At 39.5% G+C, this 20896-nt stretch overlaps 1 protein-coding gene across 1 annotated transcript in view; it reads left to right on the top strand.

Moving 5' to 3' along the window:
* The window catches only part of gsap (gamma-secretase activating protein), a 29084-nt gene continuing 8188 nt past the window's right edge, over positions 1–20896 (top strand). The window contains exons 1-25 of the mRNA XM_028570080.1: positions 1–487; positions 1513–1583; positions 2398–2454; positions 2562–2631; positions 3914–3961; positions 4101–4189; positions 4665–4734; positions 4924–4973; positions 5317–5442; positions 5564–5620; positions 5728–5774; positions 6243–6328; positions 7065–7142; positions 7277–7363; positions 7538–7630; positions 7842–8007; positions 8390–8480; positions 10750–10819; positions 12349–12428; positions 12647–12727; positions 13127–13249; positions 13538–13593; positions 15474–15505; positions 17549–17610; positions 19364–19459. Coding sequence (XP_028425881.1) covers positions 400–487; positions 1513–1583; positions 2398–2454; positions 2562–2631; positions 3914–3961; positions 4101–4189; positions 4665–4734; positions 4924–4973; positions 5317–5442; positions 5564–5620; positions 5728–5774; positions 6243–6328; positions 7065–7142; positions 7277–7363; positions 7538–7630; positions 7842–8007; positions 8390–8480; positions 10750–10819; positions 12349–12428; positions 12647–12727; positions 13127–13249; positions 13538–13593; positions 15474–15505; positions 17549–17610; positions 19364–19459 — 1974 coding nt within the window. The 5' untranslated portion in view covers positions 1–399. The remainder of the gene's footprint in view (positions 488–1512; positions 1584–2397; positions 2455–2561; positions 2632–3913; positions 3962–4100; positions 4190–4664; positions 4735–4923; positions 4974–5316; positions 5443–5563; positions 5621–5727; positions 5775–6242; positions 6329–7064; positions 7143–7276; positions 7364–7537; positions 7631–7841; positions 8008–8389; positions 8481–10749; positions 10820–12348; positions 12429–12646; positions 12728–13126; positions 13250–13537; positions 13594–15473; positions 15506–17548; positions 17611–19363; positions 19460–20896) is intronic.

Genomic DNA, 20896 nt, shown 5'->3' on the forward strand with positions numbered 1-20896 from the left:
CATTCAGCGGGACGGTGAGAAATTCCAACCCGCTGGACCGATGCTTTCCTCGGCCTATGGCAGAGAATCTCCCGGCTCGCTGCTCCCTGAGAAGGGAGGAGCTACCTACAGGACAACGTAACATTTCCGCATGCCAATAAAAGTACGTTTCTGAAAACAATAGGCCGAGGAAGAAGTAGATAGTTCATGTGAATATGTGCGTGTATGCTCTACTGATTTCAGTTTTACAAGTGCCCAAAGTTAGCATGTAGTTTCGGTCACATGCCTGTCCTGAAGAAACATATGGCAGGTGCCGCCCGCCGCCTCTTCTTTTTCTTCTCAAGGAAACAAACTCACTCCGGAGTATTTTAAAAGCAGGGATTTTGAACCGAAAGCCAAGGAGCAGACAAAGGTCTAAACATGCTGAAATTAAACCCCAAATTTGACCTGCACAGAGATGTGGTGTGTGACATCCTCAGGAAGGAGGCGTCGGTCTGCAGGGTGAAAGGTGAGGCGTTCAGGTGTCCACGGGCAGCTGCTTTTTTTAGTGTCGAACTATTGATAACGTACATCATTTAAATTCTTTGACCAACAGTGCTAGCTAAAAGTGTCAGGTTTTAAGTTCAGCCTGTCACTGTTATACATAGTCTAAAGTGAATGTAACTGTATTATACATTTGTGTAATAGTATGAAATTGCATGATATCCCACACAAAATCAATTTACTGGAGACATATGACTGTCCTAGATAGTTTTAGCTTCAAAAATAGAAAAATCTGAATCGCTGAGGTTTAAGGTTAATATCTCTTTATATACAGTTTATGGTATATACCAGTAGATGGAGCTATTTACTCTTCACATTACCTCTCTAAAAATACCTTTGGTCGGCATCATAGACTGTATAAAAACTAGGTCGGCATGCTTTAAAACCAAACGTCCCAATTTTAAAATAAAAGACTAAATTTAAAATTAAAATATAGAATATAGCTATAGAAAATACAATTTATTCAATGAATATCCTAAAATATCTTGATTTGCATGATTCCAGCACCTAACAGTCTATATTAAATTGGATAAAATGGAATGCAGATTTTTTTAAAATTTATTTCCAGTGTATACAATCTTAGTACAAGTATTTGGTTAAGACTGAAAATAAATACTTTAATTATCTTTGCACGATCCAAATATTACGGCAATACTTTCAAATACCATGCTGTTAGCTACTAAGCAATCAAAATTTTACTGTAACATAAGAAAAAATGGTTGACAGTACGTGGTTATACAATACAACATGTCTCATTAAGCAGCACATTTACAGATTCTGGGCAAATATTTCACCTACACATCTGGGGCACTTTACATGTGTAATAATATGTTATTATACAGTGGAAACACACTATATTCTCATTTAGCATACCATGGAATATGTTTCAGCATGAGCAGTGGCAGAGATACTAAAACGTGTTTGATAGTGCACACTGTTGTTTAAACATAATTAGATGTATGGTTCAAAATAATGATGCTGTGTCTGCAGAATACTCTGGAGCAGTGGACACTTGTATCCTCAACATTGAAAGAGATGGGGGCATCCTTTACTCCTGGAAGGTACTGTAAGTCCATAATGACGGCATTGCCTATTAAGCATTTCCTATTACTGAAATGTACTCATTAAGTGAGTGTTATTATTCTAATCCTTATCAATCCAGTGATCTTTACAGTTTAGTTATGGTACAACCTGCATTGGTCTTACTTCTTTTTACTGTCATTGCCATGTCGTGTGCATTGTCTTGTCTTTTTTGTTGCACTTAAGCCACGTATTTTTTATACTTTTTTTTATAGAAGTTTTTTATCTTGAGGGAGGGGCTTAAGTAGCTTAGTGTATATTAGATATAACATTATACAGTATGCATGCTGTTTGCCAACTATTCTGTGTCAGCTTGTACCAGTCCACTGAAGTCATGGGGAGTGAAATATTAAAATCCCAGATGCCATTTTCTCCACCATTGATCATCAAATTTACACCACCAAACGAAAAAACAACAACAATATTCTTTTATACAGATTTCTCTGTAAATCTGCTTAACATATTTTAAGAAACCTTGGGAGCCTTGTTAGAATTTAAAATAAAGTTCTGTGTGCTGAACCGTGCTTCTCTGCACAACATACCTTTTTAATGATAGACCCGCAAAAGAGTCTTTGGGTTTAGTAGGTTAAAGATAGTGTGCAGCCTGCATAGAGGAAATAATCTCTTTTTTGTGCATGGTTCACAGCTTTATGTATTCCTCGCTGTGCCTTGGATTTTTGTTACACACATACCAATGTGGTGGAAGACACCAGTGGGGAAAAAAGGTTTGCTCGGTCAGGACAGATTTTCTATCTCTGTAGTATGATTTATTTAATGACCATGTTATTTTGATAGGGGGCAACAGGGACCACCAGAATTGGGAAATATGACTCCAACACCAAACAGAACAAGGTACTGTGTGTCAATGTCTCTTTCCCTTTAGTGCTGCAGATTTCGCTTTTGTGCACGTGTGTTCCTGCACGACCCATTCCCATGTGTCTGTATATTCTCTCCAATAGCTCCTGTACACATTCGACAAGCAGGTGTGTGTCAGCAGCTGTTCCCTGAACAAGGAAGAGACCCTGTTAGGTAAGCCTCTGTAATGTACAGATAACAAATTACCAGCAACAGTAGACTTGGAAGGATTTGTCAGTTGGTGTTTGCAAACACAGCGTTCAAAGTTCTCTCTGGTTCAATGAGCCAGAGAGAGAGAGAGAGAGAGAGAGAGAGAGAGAGAGAGAGAGAGAGAGAGAGAGAGAGAGAGAGAGAGAGAGAGAGAGAGAGAGAGAGAGAGCAGCAGTGGTCAAGCAAGCTAGGGAGTGAATGAAGAGAGGAAGAAACAAAGTCGTGAATTGGAGGGATAAAACGTTATTTTCTGATTGTTTCATGGAAGTTACCTTACGTAAAGCACAAATAAACACACCCACACCTCAAGATTTGTGTAAATGCAGAGCTCCATCCTGTCGCTGCATGTGTGTGTGTGTGTGTGTGTGTGTGTGTGTGTGTGTGTGTGTCTTGGTCAAACACACACTGTAATTGGCTGGGGGAAACACACCCACGTAGGGCCCAAAGGCTCTTTGATGACGCCCAGAAAGTCCCACACAGAAAAAGAAAAGAGAAAATACAGGCAGGCAGCAGGGTCTCTGCAGATACAGACACCACCACACACTTCTAGTGGGTCATAAGTGATGATTGCAAGGGATTATTTTTTAGGGAAATGCTCTGCAGTGCCACGTTATATCCCGCAACGCCCTGCTGTGATGTTCCTATGCACAGAGTAGCCAGGATCCGGTATAGGAGATTGCACTACTCAGTATGACATGATGTGCCCTGCTATGACATGAACTTCCACGATAACCTTCGAAGTCACTGTGACTTCTAATGTGACTATTATCACCACTGTTCATCACACCCCCAACCGGCCCGTCAGACACCGCCTACCAAGAGTCTTGGTCTGCCGAGGTTTCTTCCTAAAAGGGAGTTTTTTCTTGCCACTGTTGCAATAGCCACTGCTAATGCTTGCTCTTGTGGGAATTACTGTAATTGTTGGGGTTTTGGAATTTATAGAGTGTGGTCTAGACCTACTATATCTGTAAAGTGTCTTGAGATAACTTTTGTTATGATTTGATACTATAAATAAAATTGAATTGAATTGAATATTCAATTAGCATACCTTTAAAATACCCCAAATCAACAATTAAGTGAGAAGCTTTAGCTTGATCCAAGCCACCGGACGCAGACACAGTTTGGTTGCATATTATTTACTTTAATGGTGCGAAATCATACTTAAAGAAACACTGATTTGGTGTAGTCTCTGTGGAAAATATATGTAAAGGAAGTCACACCTGGGGCTGTACTTTTTCCTTCTCAGCTGTCAGCTTGGCACAAAACACCAGAGGAGAGGAGCACCTCAAACCAAGTAACATCCAAGATCTTTTTCTCTCTATTTCATTTACAGACCATGACACCAACCATTCATAATGCATTTTTTTTTATCTTTCTGTTTGCATTTTTCAATTTATTTGTTTTCTGGTTTTCATTCTGCCTTGTCTCTGTAGTATCCAAGTGTCTAACTCTCCTGATTGAGATCCATCCAATCAACAACACTAAAGTCCTCAAGGCAGTGGACTGCAGGGTCAAAGTGCAGGTAGAGTTTGTGGTTTTGTGTGTGTGTGTGTGTGTGTGTGTGTGTGTGTGTGTGTGTGTGTGTTGTTTTGGCCATCACTTTCATGCAGGATTTACTGCAGCCATGAGCTGATGTTGCAGCCTATGGTGCATCTAACAGTGTATGAGTGCCAGCTTGTGTATTGTGTATTGTGCTAGCTTGCTGAAAGTGCTCTGGCCTGTAGTTTCCATTCTTTCTCTTGTTCCCTTTATCATATTTGATAATGATATGTGATTAAGGAATATTACGTATGTACATGTTATCAAGCCACTGTGGCTGTAACACTTGTATACCTTACAGTTGGTTGCTTTTCATATTGCCAAACCACAAACTTAAATATATGCCAAGAATGTTTAAGGCCTGCATTAAAATATGAAAATCAGCAAATAGATTTTTCCATCTGGCAAGTGCTGTAAACCATAAGATGCTGACTCATGTTTTCTGTGGCTGTCCCTAGTTCCTCTATTCAGAAACTGACAGGAGATCAGTGCTGGAGAGCCACCTGCTGCTGCTGACTGAGGACGGATGTGAGTCTGTGTGCCCTTATGCTCATCTTTCTATGTGGGCTATATTTCTTTAATCTGTGACAAAACAGATCATCAAATTTAGAGAGGCATAATCTGTCTTTCTACATTTGGAGAGGAAAAAACAGCAATCTCCGGACCCACATTATTTGGATATAGTTATATTTATGCAGATCCTTCTGTGTGTTTCAGATGCAGATCTCTACCATGTTCTGCTTACAAGGCAGGAGGGTTATAGAGTGGTAAGTTGGACACTACATTCACCACATTTCTCCCTTTAGCCAGCTCTTTTTCTTTTTGAAGGAAGTGGATAGTGACCTTAGCTTAATAATAAATTGCATGGAGGAAGTTTCTGGCTGAAGGGTTCTGTGCAGTTTTTTAAAGCGTATAAATTCTGCACATATGTAATTAATAAGCAAAAAGATGGGGAAGTAATTGCATAACCCAGTGCAAAGAATATATGGTTTCGACCTCATTCAATCTCAAACCATAAACTGTATGGTGTATCGTTCCCTCCTGGGGAGCTTTGCATTAAGAATTCAGTGTGTCTACAAAGCTGAATATTAAAGTGTTTGTGTGAACCAGGTGATGGCGAATCCCGAGCGTTTGTCCAAAACAGCAGAGAGAATAGTGGAGGACTTCTGCTGGGTCCAGTGGGACGGACACACACAAAGAGTCTACTATCTCACTCCAAACGTGACACATACACAGGCATGTACAACTGTACTTGTGAGGACATTGCATTGAATTCATCCATAAAAAGCACAAAACTGTTTTTCTTTAGACTAGGTACACTGAATAACAGAAAATCTGCATTACATGTCTTTTACAGGACAAGTTCCTGATGCGATGTGTTCAGTTTTACCCCAACCATAACTGCGAAACTGTGGTAGGTCATCTCAATGTCTTTTGCACATGTTTTAACCATATATTGCTATTTCTGCTTTGACTTGATAATAACATATAGTTGTCTTGCTTTATATAACTGTCCCACAGTTGGAACTCCCATTAGAGTTGCCTGCTAATCTTTTCCACACAGTCAAGTAAGGCAACAACTACGAATACAGTATAAATAAATATCTTTTCTCAGCAGAATGTTCACTATATATTCTGCATTGTTTGAATGGTACTGACGAGTTATTATGGATCCCACGTAACTTTTAGGCAAGTCCCGCCCTACGCAGCTCGATTGGTTGGGGTTAGGCATTGACCTTGAGTGGTTAAGGTTAGGATAGCCAATTGATCAGGAGATAGGACCTGAACAAATCGGGTTACGTTACCTTGCGTAAGCATGGACGCCTTGCCAATAGTAGTGTGTGAATGCTATTGAAGGGCAGGTCTTGCCTAGAAGTTGCCTTGGTTCCATAATAACTGATGTACCTGCAATCAAAGACACCACAATTAATTCCTGTTCACTTCCTGTTGCAAGTTATTAGTTTGCTGTACACCTTCCTAGGTCCCCAAATATTATGATTGTATTTACTTTGTGTATGTCTCTGTGTGTCCAACAGATTTGTAAATCTGGGTTTTGACCATTATCACACGGAGAGACCAGAGCAGGAGCTTGTTAGGTTGGAAGTGTTCACAGACAGAATAGGTAACACATTCACACACATAAATTGTTGCATGAATAATGCAATGCTTTCACACATATTCTGTTTACATATTCTCTCAACAGATGTAAACAAACTGACGTTACAGTTACAGAACATGACTAATTCTATATACTTGTGTGTGTGTTTTGCATTTCTCTTTGTGAAAACAAGAAAGTAAGTCGCTGTTATAACTCAAAAGCAAGGTTATAATCTGCAGCACATAATTCACAATCTCAGTGATGATACACTACGATGATCAAAGGATTGTTTGAAGAGTTTCATTTGGAAATGAGGTGCTGATCAATAAATATCAGGTTAATTTTGTTGTCAGCAAATGTAATGTATTGTGCATTGAAATTAGAGTTTTCAAAATTAAAATTGGTGAAATTATTGCATGATAGTGTTATCAGATTAGAAGTCAAACCTCTAACAAGGAATGAGTCATTTGTATTAATTAGTTTCATTCATGAAATTGTTGCTTGATCTTAATAATCTTTGATATCTGAACCAAAAACAAAATCTCAATAACTCACCCCTTTTATTGATTACAGATTAATACACCTTTGAAAATGTATTAATGCTAGGTATTAATATGTGAATTGACTGTTCATCAAAACGTATCACAACTGATTTAATTTCTCATTAATTATCATCAATATTGTCATGGATGTACGTGATCTTTTATTGATATCACCTTTTGTGTGATCCATCACTGCTCTGTCGCTGGTTTGTTTTTAGGAAGCATGTGTGTGTGCTACAGCCAACCTCTTAAAGATAAACAGGAACTGATCTACACTGTGGTTTTAGTCCATAAAGGTGAGTATGCTGTCTAATGTTCTCCATTCAAAGAACATATAATACCTAAGTTCTTTTTTCTGTCTCTTTTTCCTATGTTACTGTTTTTATCTTGAGCACATGGTGACACATTTGGATTTTCTCACCTCTTGCAGACTGCAGAAAGACGTTCAGAGTATCTCTGGGCAGCGACCAGTCGCCAGAGAAAGCTGCATACCTCCATCCGCTCTTCATTCCTATAGGTCATTGCACACACACTGCCAAACATGCATTCCTTACTTTTGAATTCAAAGCAGCAACACCGACACACAAAGACAAATGAGTGCATGTATCCTCATGCAGCCGGATAAATGTCTGGTGTGCATACAGAATACAAATATTATATAGTAGGGATGCTGTGTTATTTTTGTATATAGGTTACCATATCCTGGTGTATCTTCAGGACTATTTCCTCCATTGTGTCAACACCAGACAGCAGGAGATGCTCTGTCACTCCCTCTTTCTCTCAGGTAAGATGAGGCTTTTGTACAAACCATGTCTAAACTTAGTGATGGCTGTGGAGCAGTTTGTTTACCTCATTTCTCAGCTACAGTACTTGTTCATATTTCTTCCTGATAGGTTTTAAAAACAACATGAACCTGTACAAACGTAGAGCTTTCATGTGTAATCTCATTGTAGAAAGATTCTTATTCTCTGTCTGTATGTCTCAACAACCTTAAGGTCTTGACGTGGACTTGGGCCTGCAGTGTCAGTCCGCTAACATCACAGTGTTGCATGCAGAGGAAGAGTCCAGTGGTAGCTTGTTGGACCTGGCCAGCGGGAGGATCCACACCACTGAGCTTAGCCCTGCCTTCCTGCTGCAGATACTGCGATCAGACACTCCCAGGTGAGCATGATTCAGAAATTCTTGTGGAAGTGGGGTAATTATGTTCTACACATAGAGGAAGCACTTGAGAGCAGATGAGAGTATAGGTAGGCAGTATGCAGACAGGTGGAAAGTTATTTTGTGCTCATACACCTGCAGAGTCTTATTTTGAATAGATGTTAAAACAGCTTTAGCTTAATTTGTGCACAGCAGATTGGATTCACCATCCTGCTAGATAAAGATGCATCATAGGCCACTTGCTCAATTTTGTTTTTGGACAATATTTTAGTCTGGTCCCTGAATGTTGGCTGTCTGCCTGTGCTTCTGCCTTTTTGTGTCTCTTGTGTTTGAATATGCTTATGTTGTATAAAAGTAAATTTGCTGTATGTCACCTCCGTCCAAGGTGTCCCAGCAGTAAGGCTGACCCTCAGCGCCTGGCCGCCCTTCACTGGCTCCTGGTTTACATGGGAAACGACCCAAACCTGGAGCTGAAGGTACAAAAAAAAAGGCAGAAAAGGACAAAAGTATTGACATTTAAGGCAAATTTACTGAGTTTGTGTTTTTTCTCTTAAATAAATGTTTTAATACAAAGATGTAAGACATAATCTTACCCACAGAACGTACACTTTTATCCAGAATTGCATTTTTATACAACACAATGTCATTATTTATTTTATAGAACATAAAATCATTAAAAATGTCAGTTATTACCAGTGATTAATGAGTCACTAGTCTAGTAACTAGGCAAGGAGTCAGGGAGAGACTGAATGTGGAGAGAGAGATAGAGTGCAAATCTACATGTTAATGCCACTGAAAGGTGATTTTCCCTCAAGGAAAAAGAACAGCTAATTAAAAATAAGTAGATATACAGTAGGTAGAGATGGCTGCTTTTCTGCACTTCCGTGTGGATTCGGTAGGTGTCAACCTTGAGTAGGAGGTGAGCAGATGGAGGGAAGAAGACAGAGAAAGAAACAGACAAATGTATGTTGTAATTAAACATGAGAGGAGAGAAGACAAGTGGACAGAGCTCAAACAGAGTCAAACAAAGAAGGAAAGAAAGGGGCAGATATTTTGTTTGGGCACAGCGCTGACAATGACTCAGACTCTATAAGTAGTACACCTAAATTAAGATGTTCTAGCTGATAGATTGTTATAAATTCTTTCTTTAGAGGTTAAATGAGTCACCAACTTCATTAGCTAGCAATGAGAAATTAGACACCACACATAACTTTTGTATTCTTGGTGGACTCTGTTACTAGTGCCAGCAGCACAAAAGGTAGTGGCTTTAATAAAGGTGATTGCTTGTTCACAATTTTTTGTTTGTTACCTTAAAAGAATGCTGTGCAAATTGAGTTCATCTCCTCCTACGTTTGCTTCTTTTTTTTACTTCCTCTTCACACAATTGTTATATAGTATTTTTGTTTCTGGACTCATACTGTCTTTGGTAAAGAGATATTTGTTCAAACAGCAGGGAAATGGGCAACAGAAAATGAGTTTTCACTCTGATGCACTGTGGCTGTGAGATTGGCAGGAGCTATCTTTGAGGACATCATTTATTTTTCATGTTTCTGTAATGTAAACACCACTATACCCATCATCCCACAAATCAGTAACAAAAAATGTTTTATAACCAAACAAGATACCCACTGTTTGAACAGCGTTTAATATCAGCATTCTCTCAATGACAAAACTAAAATGCAGCATGTATATTTAACATATTCACCATATTAGTTCATGTGTTACAGTAGCATGCTAGCATTGCCCTGCTGTTGGCGCCAGATGAAAAAGTCAGTGGATCTCCAAGGGCATAGTACCAAATTTCATCCAATAATCCATCTAATATTAGAGAAAGAGTTATTTTTGAGATATTTTATTTATTCTACTCTGTAACTCTCTAACTGTTACTAAAGCAGTGGACCAACCCACCGACTTTGCCATTCCTAAAGCCATGTTAGCTAGCATGGCTAAAATAAAACAAAGCAGGGTTATTAAAGGCATATTTCCACATAATAATACTTGTTAACTTTCTTGCCAATATTTAGATGGAAATTATCAATACTGCTCTCATGTCTGTGTGCTTAATATGAAGCTACAGCTAGGAGATTTTAGCTTAGCTTGAAAGCCTGGAAGCAGCTAGCATGGCTCTGTCCATAGGTAACTAAATCCCCCTAACGTAACTAGCACTTTAATAGCTTTCTAACTACCAAGTTTGTTTGTTTAACCCATACGGTTCTCTTACCATGAGGTTTCCGGTAAACCAGCAGAGACTTCAGGAAGTCACCGTGCTCAGTCAAGAAATAAATAAGTACATAATCCCTCGTAAAATTGCAACTTGTTGTTTTTACGCTTCAGTCTCGGTTATGATTAAACAAATGAGATAAGATGTCCCAATGACTCCGCTTTAGAATTGCTGGGAGGTGGAACTGCTTAATCTGCTTTGGACAGTCAGACTCGCTGTTTGCCCCAGCTTCCAGTCTTTGTGCTAAGCTAAGCTAAGCTAAGCTAATCGGCTGCTGGCTGTAGCTTTATATCAAGATAAGATAAGATACACCTTTATTGATCCCCAGCGGGGACATTCGGAAATAACACACAGACATGAGAGCAGTATCTTATCATCTAACACTTCAGTGAGAAAGTGGATATTTCCCAAAATGTCAAACTATTCCTTCAAAGGATAGAGGATATACTAAGGGTATTAAAAGATGACTGTTGTACCCACCACATTGACTCTTGTCCCCTGTGTGTTTCCATCCTGCCTCTTAGATCATTGAATGGCTGTGTGACAACGTGTATGCCTTTGAGTCCTTTGATCAGATCCAGGAGTTCATTCTAGGTCAGTGAAGCATGGGGACACAACACAAGTCTCCTGAGTTTTACTTCTTCCTTTAGAGTCTAGCTGCTCCCTTTCCTTTTTTATGTTTTCTTTTGCTTGTGGTTACTAGACTGCTTACATCTTGTCTACACACAACTGAATTCATTTATTAACTCTGATTGGCTCTGAAATCTCTTTTCTCTTCAGACTTGAGCCAGGCGTCCAACGCAGGTCTGGAGAGTCTGAATTAAAGACCTTAGAGACTTGTAGCTTGCACAGAGCAGTTTGGAGAAATATGGTTAAGTCCTAGTAGACACACGGCATTTGAATGTCTCACTGTCTGAAGGAAAATAGAACAGAGCACGTTATTAATTTCATGTTTATGGAAACAGTCATCACCTAGACTAGAGAGTAGATGATCACATTAGATGTTGGAGCACCTTGCCGCATACATTTGCATATTATTGCTGGAACTACTTTAACTTGCTCTAAGATACACAGTTCATATTAATACAGGTGTTACTGCACAGTGTATGAAGACAATTATGATGACCTAATAAATAAAACATTAGTAACCTGTGCTCACTAATATTTCATAGTGATTGTGGCGGGACCAGGGACAGGCCAACTGACGGAATGGGGACAGAGCCTTGTTTGTCGGCACTCTTCTCCAGTCACTGAATAATATAATCAGTTATATTGTGACAAACACAATATAGAAATTGCCATAAGTATGCCTACTGAATCCTAAAAAAAACACATTCTAGCATGTCATTTGATTTTGCTCTCTTGTATTTATACCTCTTGGCTTTATCAACTACTCAACAGTGAGTTTGATATTTTTCTCAAATGATATCAATATAATATTATATGATAATGACTGTCCAGAGTCCCTCCTGAAAACGAGGAAGAGATTTGGCTGTCAGTCACAGGTGCTGCTGCAGCACACCCAGCCCAGTGTTAATGTCCTTTAATACTTGTTTACCACAGAGAAACAAGCCATGCAAGGCTGTAATCCACAAAACCATCTGCCAAGAGAACAACAACATCAATATCACTTCAGTACCAAGGAGAGTGCACGCCACAAATCTGAGTTTGTCAATAAACAAACTTGGTTCAACTCCAAGATAATGACATATAATGAATGGAAAGACGCACAGTCTCTGAACTGTAGCACCCCATCCCTGAAACCCTGCCGGCACTTATTCAAAACCTCGAATATACAGTATTCTGTAATTTATGTAAACTACTCATTTAAGTTAAAAAATTAAGCTTTTTTTTGTTTAAACAAAGAAGGGTCTCATCAAGGGATATACCACAATGGTAGCAGAAAAGAGCGGTACAGGGAAACAGCAGATGCATAGCCCACTGCATGATTAAATCTTTAATTTGATATCATGCAGTGGGCCTCAATAAAACCCACTATAGGGCGGGACATTGGTTCCAGTGCCTCGTTTGCCTTGTAGTTATTTTGAGATAAGAATTCTGCACAACTGTGATATATATCAAATAAAAGTCGGACTCTCTCTCTCTGTCGCACACACAAACAGCCTCTTTGTACAGAATAAGCTATGAGAAGTCTCTCAGCTTGGATAAAGTCCTGCCTTACTCCTCTGTACTTGACAAGAAGGTACCACACACACACACACACACACACACACACACACACACACACACACACACACTTGTAAATACAATTCAGAATGCATAAAGGCATAGAAAATAAAATGGCAACCATATATGTGGATATGAATTTGAAATAAGGACGCTGATGCAGTTCTATTTCTTTATATGTGTACACACACACACGCACGCACACCCATTTTAGTCTGTCTTTGTGTGTTCTAGGAGATACTAGCGTGTCTGTTGGAGGTCCCTGGTGTGTTGTGTACCACTGAGCTGCATATTGAATCTGTGTTCAAAGGCAAGGTAACATCACTTTTTAAACACATAAAAAAAACTGCTTTTAAGTTATTATTGAACGATATGTAGGATAAAGTTATCATCATAGTATAGAGTCTTCTTTCTACTCTGTTTCCTGCTCTATTTTGAGAACCAGTTAATAAAACGTGGCCTTACTTTTAGGTTAGTGATTAAATGGAGACAATGTGTGTTTGTTACATAACATGTTATACATACTGTAGTTGCATATGTGATGCAATGTTGGGAAATGACTGTAACCCACTTCATTCAGAGATTCGAAGATGTAAAACAGTGTGATTTTATATAAACTGTGTCTGCTGGTATGCAATTCAGACGCAATTATCCTCAATAGCTTTGCAGCAATGTCCTTGCTGTGTCACTGTGGTGTTGTTTGTGCATGTCCAGGCCAGAAGTCTCCAGGGTTTCTGGGCAGAGCTGCAGTGGAACACAGAGAGGACAAAATATCTGGATGCTGTTCCCAACCCCAGATACAGAACCTCACACATACAAGCCGACTGGGATAAACTGGTGAGTGTGAATGAGTGTGTGTGTGTGTGTGTGTGTGTGTGTGTGCACTTCAACAAAAACCTCTAATGCATACTAATTAACACGACAAGTCAAAATTCCCACACTGGAAGTTAAACTGATTGATGGTAATTGTTTGAACATATTATTACAAATGTTTTGAAATATATTATATTATTGTGATTGCTTAGAGAATGTGTGTGTGTGCATTTTTCTCTGTGTATGTCAGGGTCTTTGTTAAACAATGAGAGCATATTTTCAGCCCTCCCATGATGCTGTTGCTTGTTTCAGAGGTCCGAGAGGAGACAATCCAGCCACATGAATCACATGGAGGAGAACACAAAGAAGTAGGTCTGCCTCCCACTGGAGCTTTGTTAAGAAAAGTGCATTAACAAACACAGTTCTAAAACTGGAGTGAGGAAATGCACGACTGCACCTCTGCACTGTGCTTACGTTTTGCTACACTGTTTTCTCAAAATTGGGTTTGGAAAGGTATTCAATTTGTGCACCTTTAAACCAACAGTAGCTGCAAAACTGCTACTCAAGTTCAGCTATCCTCGCAAGTTACATTGATTTTGTCTGACAAAAGCTGAATGTGAACAATACATTGAGCTGTATCCATCCTTTAATTATGTGGCTTGTGTTATTCTAAGTTTCTTATTGTCAATTGACTGCATAAAAAGAATGAAACCAACAATGCTTTACTCTGCTACTCAATACATTCTGACTTCCCCAGCCTCTGTGGCACTCAGCCCACTGGTTCCTACCAAAGATTTAAATCTTTATGAAGGGGTTTCATCTCTTTAAAGCCTAAATTAATTCAACAACCTGGGCACTGTAGTGTTTTAGCAAATCTTACTCATACAGGAGGAACTTTGTAGGGGACTATTTTCAGTTATGGATAAATATATATTTGATGCTGAAGAGAATATTTATAGCAGAAGGACAGTGTATGTGGGATGGACTAACTACAGTGACCATGTTCATCATAATGAAGGAACATGTCGCCCAGTGCAACGCTGTAGCTCATTGATGTGTTTTTAATAGTTTTTTGACCACAGGGGAGGTTCTATGGCGCAGATGAATTAGAAACATCAAGCTTTGGCTACACAGAGAATACATCTATGTGTTAATATGTTAGTTGAATGAATTCATTATTTGTTCTGGACATTTCATGGGATTTTTCCTTTTCAATAACAAAAATACAGAAAACCAACAGCCTTGCCCTTAAACTCTGCTGGACTGCATTCACACCAAAAAATGTGTTTAAATTGTTAAGTTGTTTCTCAACTCACATACATTCTAAAGTATAATCAATCAGTTTAAGTGTAAAACATAGTCTAATACAATAAACATGTTGCAGGTTTAAAAGTACTTTTAGGTCTATACTCGAAACACATTAGTAAAACTCCCTGATTTGCCTTATAATACTATAAGATTATTTGATGCCTCCTATCTGGAACCTAAATAAAATTAATTCCCTAATTTTCATGCCCTCTTGGCAACCTTGATAGATATGTTTTTACACACTCTTCGCAGTATGAATATTAATGTGCAACAGGATTGTGGATGAAAATTTCCATAACCAAAGTCAGTGTAAAGCCCTGCTGAAAACACTGACTACAGAGAACAAAAATGTCTGTCCTCTGTCTGCTCACCATGTAAATGTCACATCTTAGTTACTTGAGCTCTCTTTGAAATGAACTTTCTTCACACGTTTTTTTTGGTTTTAACTTGCTACACAAACTCCCAAAACCTCAAAATTACACAAAACCCAGTGCTCACTCTCATTTTGCACATGGATGCCCTGTGGGAACCCTTTTTGTAACCTTTTAGCAGGTTACTTTTTGACTATGAAATATCCCCTTTCAATTAAAATCTTAGAAATGAGATTATAACTAAAGGCCTCCAACAGTTTATGATTAAGTGACTTGATGATGGGCATGTACTTGTATGCACCACTGATGTAATACCTGCCTTGAATTAAATATAACTCTGCACTGCTTGTACTATGGATCAAATCAAAAGCCTTAGCTTCTCTTCCTCCAGGCTAAACTCCAGCACCTGCCTACAAACGTTGTGCTTTTATAGTTTTGATATATTTTTGCTGTGGACTGCAGCAGTGAAGCTTATACTGCCTCGGCTTACAGCGCAAAAAGTAAGACTCTTATTATAATGCTAGCTTGAGGGATTGTTTTCACACAATGTTTTTCTTCTTATTTTGTAGAGTTCTATCAATGGTGGACACCTGGTGTCTTGGTAAGACGGCAAATGCACACTGAACACACACATACACTCACAAACATAAATCCAGAGATACAACAGACGGACAGACATACATACAGGTAGACAGGCAGACAGACCGGGACAGGCACACAGACACACAGACACACAGACACACAGACACACAGACACACACACACACACACACACACACACACACACACACACACACACACACACACACACACACACACACACACACACACACACACACACAATACAGGGAGTGTGAATGCCATAAATAACAAGACCTTGGCTTATTATGGAGCTCAAAACTGTCTTTGAGTGTGTTTGGGGTTGTGTGTTTGTGTGTTCTTCTGAGGTCGCATTCTTCATGCCCACTGGAGAATTCAGCTAAACAGAACCACCACACTAATTTATCTTGGAGGGAGGTTGAGAAGAAAAGGGATAGGGGGGGGGAGAAAGGGAGAAGTGGAAGAAGCATAGAGTGAAAGAGAATTTAAAAAGAGCAAAGTTGAGTGGGGATTTTGTTACATCCTTCACCTCTCACCCCTTTTCTCTTTGTGCCTGTCTCTCTCTCTCTCATTATTCCAGTGCAGATGTTTTGTGTCAACTAATACACGGGCTATTTCCTTACCTCAGTTAATTCACATGGATGATCATACACCCACAGCCTCTCGTAGATTCACTTGTAAAACCCACAATCTGCATTTTGATCACTTCTCCTCCATCACTTATACACAGATGATAGCACTCAAATAGGAAGCTGCCTCAATAATTTCCTACAGTATACCAATCAAACAGTATCCAGTCCATGCACTTTTTGATCATTCTGATCTTCTCATTCTGCTGAGATATTTAACTGGATTAGTAAAAACCTTGACCTCCTGGTGGCGCTCGATTAAAAGTCAGAGGATCAACAAAGTGATTAGGATTCACCTTCTGAGCACCATGGATGTCTTCACCAAATGTTATAGCAATCCATCCCATAGTTGTTGAGATAGTACAGTACCTAAGTGGTGGACTGACTAAATGACAGCCATCTAGTGACAGCCATCCCTAGACCCACGCCACTAGCATAGCTAGAAATGGCCATCACAATGGTCAAAAGCCCACGGTGACATCTTCAAATGACTTGTTTTATCCAACCTACTGTAGGTGCAAAATCAAAGAGATTCAATTGAAGAAAAATAAAATAGAGAAAAACTCCTCAAGAATCCTCATATTTGAGTAACTGGCACCAGCAAATAGTTGGCATTATCCTTGATAAATGACTCTTGTCGATCTAGTAATTTATTATACAACAATGCTTCAAGTTTGATTAAGGAGACCACCTTATGGTCAATAAATGTGAAGAGACCTTGTCCACTGGTGTCAAAGGCAGAGACGCAAAACACACTGAACTCATACCTGTTCGCTCAGAATAAGAACATCAGCTAATTGTCTAAAATATTGAAAGTTAAAACGGTTGATAACTTTGAACTTCTAACAGGCATACAGCAAATCTCACAGTGTAGCCTCTCAGCTAGCTGCTGTGCCCTGAAAGTGTTATTCATATCCGTAACATCTGTAACATATTACACTGCAACATCAAAAAGGCCAGCTTCTTGCATGTGTGTACAAGTGATCAAATGATAATGTGTGTAATTATGTATGCAAGTGTAAAATAATTAGTATTAGCATGGTCCACTTACTTGAAACAATGGCAGCATGCGCATGTGCGCGCACACATGCACGCACGCACGCACGCACACACGCACGCACGCACACACACACACACACACAGAGGATTGCAGCCATAACCCCCAATTTTTAAAGCAAAAACTCACCGCAAAAGAATCCATTAATTTCTTTAGCTTCTTTCCTCTTTTTTATCAAAGCCATAAATAGTGAGAGTTTGGGTTTCTCCATCTCTACTGATGGCCTGTTTAATAAAGTTACTGCACCGACACACCTGCTGCTACCTGTAGTGTTCAGTCTAGCGAGGATGCAGCATCAAAGGTTTCTTCAAACGTCTCTTTTATGTGCAAGTGCCCACTATTGCCTGGTCTCTTCTAGATAAGAAGCTGGTGCCACTTTTCCAGGAGGAGGATCATCAACAGAGGGCGCTCATAGGCCTGGTGAGAGAGAGAGAGAGAAAGAGAGAAGCTGAAACCAGTCAATTGCTGCAACACATGCACACACACAGACATATACACACTGCTGTTTAGTTCCTATAAAAAGGGAAATCATAATGCTGGTCATTGTGAAGTTAAAGTCAGGCCGATAAAGACATGGACTTCTTTATATTGAGTTTGGACTCAATATAAGAAGAAGAACTTGACTGGCCTTTATTGTTGCATTGACATTTAGTATAGATGGTAGAGATAGGAAAGATTCCCTAACGCTCACGTAACAACTCAAGAAGACGATTGTGTTACTACTGAGATTGTGTTAAAATACCATGCCTTGAGAATGTAGCATTCAATTTGTGTTTTTATTATGCCAAATGACAAACTTTGGGTTGATATGAGGCACCAAAGTTTGTTTAGCTTTTAGGCTTTTCGGTATTATTAAGCATTAAATTGGATGTATCAAAACTGTTTAATTTCTGTACCTTTTATCTAATTTATACATAAGCATAGAATAGGCTATACAACCGTGTTCATTGGCATTAATGTTTTCACCCTTCTTGAAGGTGAAACAGCTCTGCATTCACATAGATTTCGCCATAATGTAGCATCAGAATCCTCTGGTTTGAAGTAAAAAATGACTCAGAAGATTTCGAAAGGATTTTGGTTTTAACTTGCCTGTTTTTTAAAAGCATCACTACTGAAATGCTGTCAGCCAAATGAATCATTCAGTTAAAGGACCAGTCCTTCAGTCAGTCATGACAAAACCTGCAGATATTTTAAAAGCAGAAAAGTCCTTTACAGTAGTTAATATCCTGCCACTCAACATCAAAAAGCAGGAGCAGAATAGAAAATAATGGTTGTTGTGTATTTCCTCTCCACTGTCACTCACTGTAGTAGATGGGGCAAAGTGAAAAAAGTGGGTGCATAGTAAAGCACTTCTTAAATCCCTCCTTAGATGCATTGAGAATCCCAGATTGTTGACGTTTAACAGTTTAACAGCCCCCGGGGTTAGATTCTTCCTCTAGCATGGGTTGATATATAGACCACTAAAGATCCATCGTGAAATGCTGACGGCCGATCATTTCCCTCCATAGTCATCTTTTAGGTGAAAAGTCCTGTTACGCTTTAGATGAGTCGACACTTTAAAAAAAGGGTATCTTAAGGTCCCTGTCCTGCACTTTTTTTTTTTTACTGTATGCTGTTTGATGGACAAGTTCATATCCTCCAGTTTTCCCTGTGCTCAGCATAGTTTTTTAAAGAGCAGATAGCTTCAATTTAATGGAGTTCAGGCTAGATGCTACCAGTCTCTCAGCTATTCTTAGAAAGACCCAGTGCTCCCGTCTTTCTCTCTTTATTCACTCCATCAATTATTTCATTATTCACCTCTCTCCTCTTCTTCCCTGTCATTCCTTCTTTCTGCACTCACTTCCTTCCCTCTCTCCTTCGTTCTTCTCCTCATTCCCTTATCCTCCCAGAAGGATATCAGGTCATGCTGTCAACTGTTTTTAGACCTTCACTGATCCTCTCCTCTCCTCTCCTCTCCTCTCCTCTCTCTCCTCTCCTCTCCTCTCCTCTCCTCTCCTCTCCTCTCCATGGTTAAATCAATTTTGGGACACTGTAGTCTAGGGAAAAGTCTAGCTGAACTTGATTTGACCCTGCAGAGTACACAGTGAAGTGTTCTTAAAACACATAAACACAAAGTTAAGTTGTACTTCAAGCTACACACAGAAAATAATCAGTGTGTTTTTTTACATTGCAGACGGTTGACAAACTCCGAGAGCATCTCAACAGACACCTGCCTCGACTGGGGAAGAAGAAGATTGACTTGCTGGTTGTCAACTATGTAGCCAAACTGGTTGGTACACTGTGTGTGTGTGTGTGTGTGTGTGTGTGTGTGTGTGTGTGTGTGTGTGTGTGTGTGTGTGTGTGTGTGTGTGTGTGTGTGTGTGTGTGTGTGAGATAAATGGAGGTTGCTGTGCATACTCCTGTGATCTCTTTTTTTTTTTTTTTTTCAAGGTACATCGTTCTTCACGTTATGTTTATTTAATGTTTGCCCTTACTCTTTTTTGGGAAGGTTAAGTGATACTCAGCGAGCATCGCTCGGCCCAAAAGGCAGCAAGTTTTCCACTTTAGTTAAATGGTTTGACAGAGCTCACAGATGGATGTGTGCTCTTTAGATAAGAGAGGTTGCTGCAAGCTATCCGGTCGCTGCTTCAGTCCCCTAAAACAAACAGCAGTTCTCTTGTTAAGACATGTATCCTCAACCACTCAGTGACTTTTTATATGAGGATGTGGGGGGGAGGGGGGAGGCACAAAGTGTATCCTTTAACAATACAGAAGGATTCAAATGTATATGAATGCACATGTATATAAATATTAATTAATGCTTCCTTCAGAAACCAACCCTACGCCCACTCGAAGAGCGGCGGGGGCATCTGCATAACCAAGTGGAAAGACGTAACCAGTCTCATTCTCAGTACCCTACAGAGGTACTTGGTTCTGTAAAGTCAGTCTTTAGTATTCCTGGGAGGTAAATCCCTTCACAGCTAGGAGCTTCTGAATGAAAAGACATACAGCATATATCAACACAACAGTATTAAATCAGGCCAAGGGTAAGGCTGGAATTGAATAGGAAGCAGGAAGCACCACGTTTCGGGACTTTATGGAATTGCAAATGACAGAGTAAAAAAGACCAAAGAAATCCTCCCTGCTCTCAGCTGATCGGTCGATGGCTCAGCTCAGTGCGACAGGCTCATGAGTTTTAACCTGCGCCTTCAGACTCCAAATGGAAGTAATGGAAATAGGCGTGTCTGTAATCGCTTTGGCATCGCTCTGCAACAGGCAAACAAGGACATTATTTAATTTTTATTCAGCGCAGTGAAAGTGAAAAAGTTTCTCATCCTGGGAGCTGGACTTATTATCACAAAAGGACCCATAAGAATCATCCTTCAGGGACATTTTACTTAAAGAGCAGTCAAGTAACTCAACAGCTGGGTGATGTGCTTACATATCAAGTTGACTCATGCTTTAAAAACTCAGGGAGGTAGTGTTTCAAAGAAGGCTGAATTCCCCTCACAAATAAAGAACATCTCCCACTATTGTCAGTGCTTATTGAGACTAATGGCTGCGCTGACACGGGAGAAGTTGGGGGGTGAAATAGATTACAGCTTTTAAAAGCCAGGGAACTTCTGCTATGATAAATTACAGCACCACTGCACATTATAGTCATAGTCATAGTATATTTCCTATCCCTGTTGCTACACACAACGAAGATACATAGCTTTTTATACAT

This window comes from Perca flavescens, chromosome 23, assembly GCF_004354835.1.
Source record: "Perca flavescens isolate YP-PL-M2 chromosome 23, PFLA_1.0, whole genome shotgun sequence".
Classification (NCBI taxonomy): Eukaryota; Metazoa; Chordata; class Actinopteri; order Perciformes; family Percidae; genus Perca; species Perca flavescens.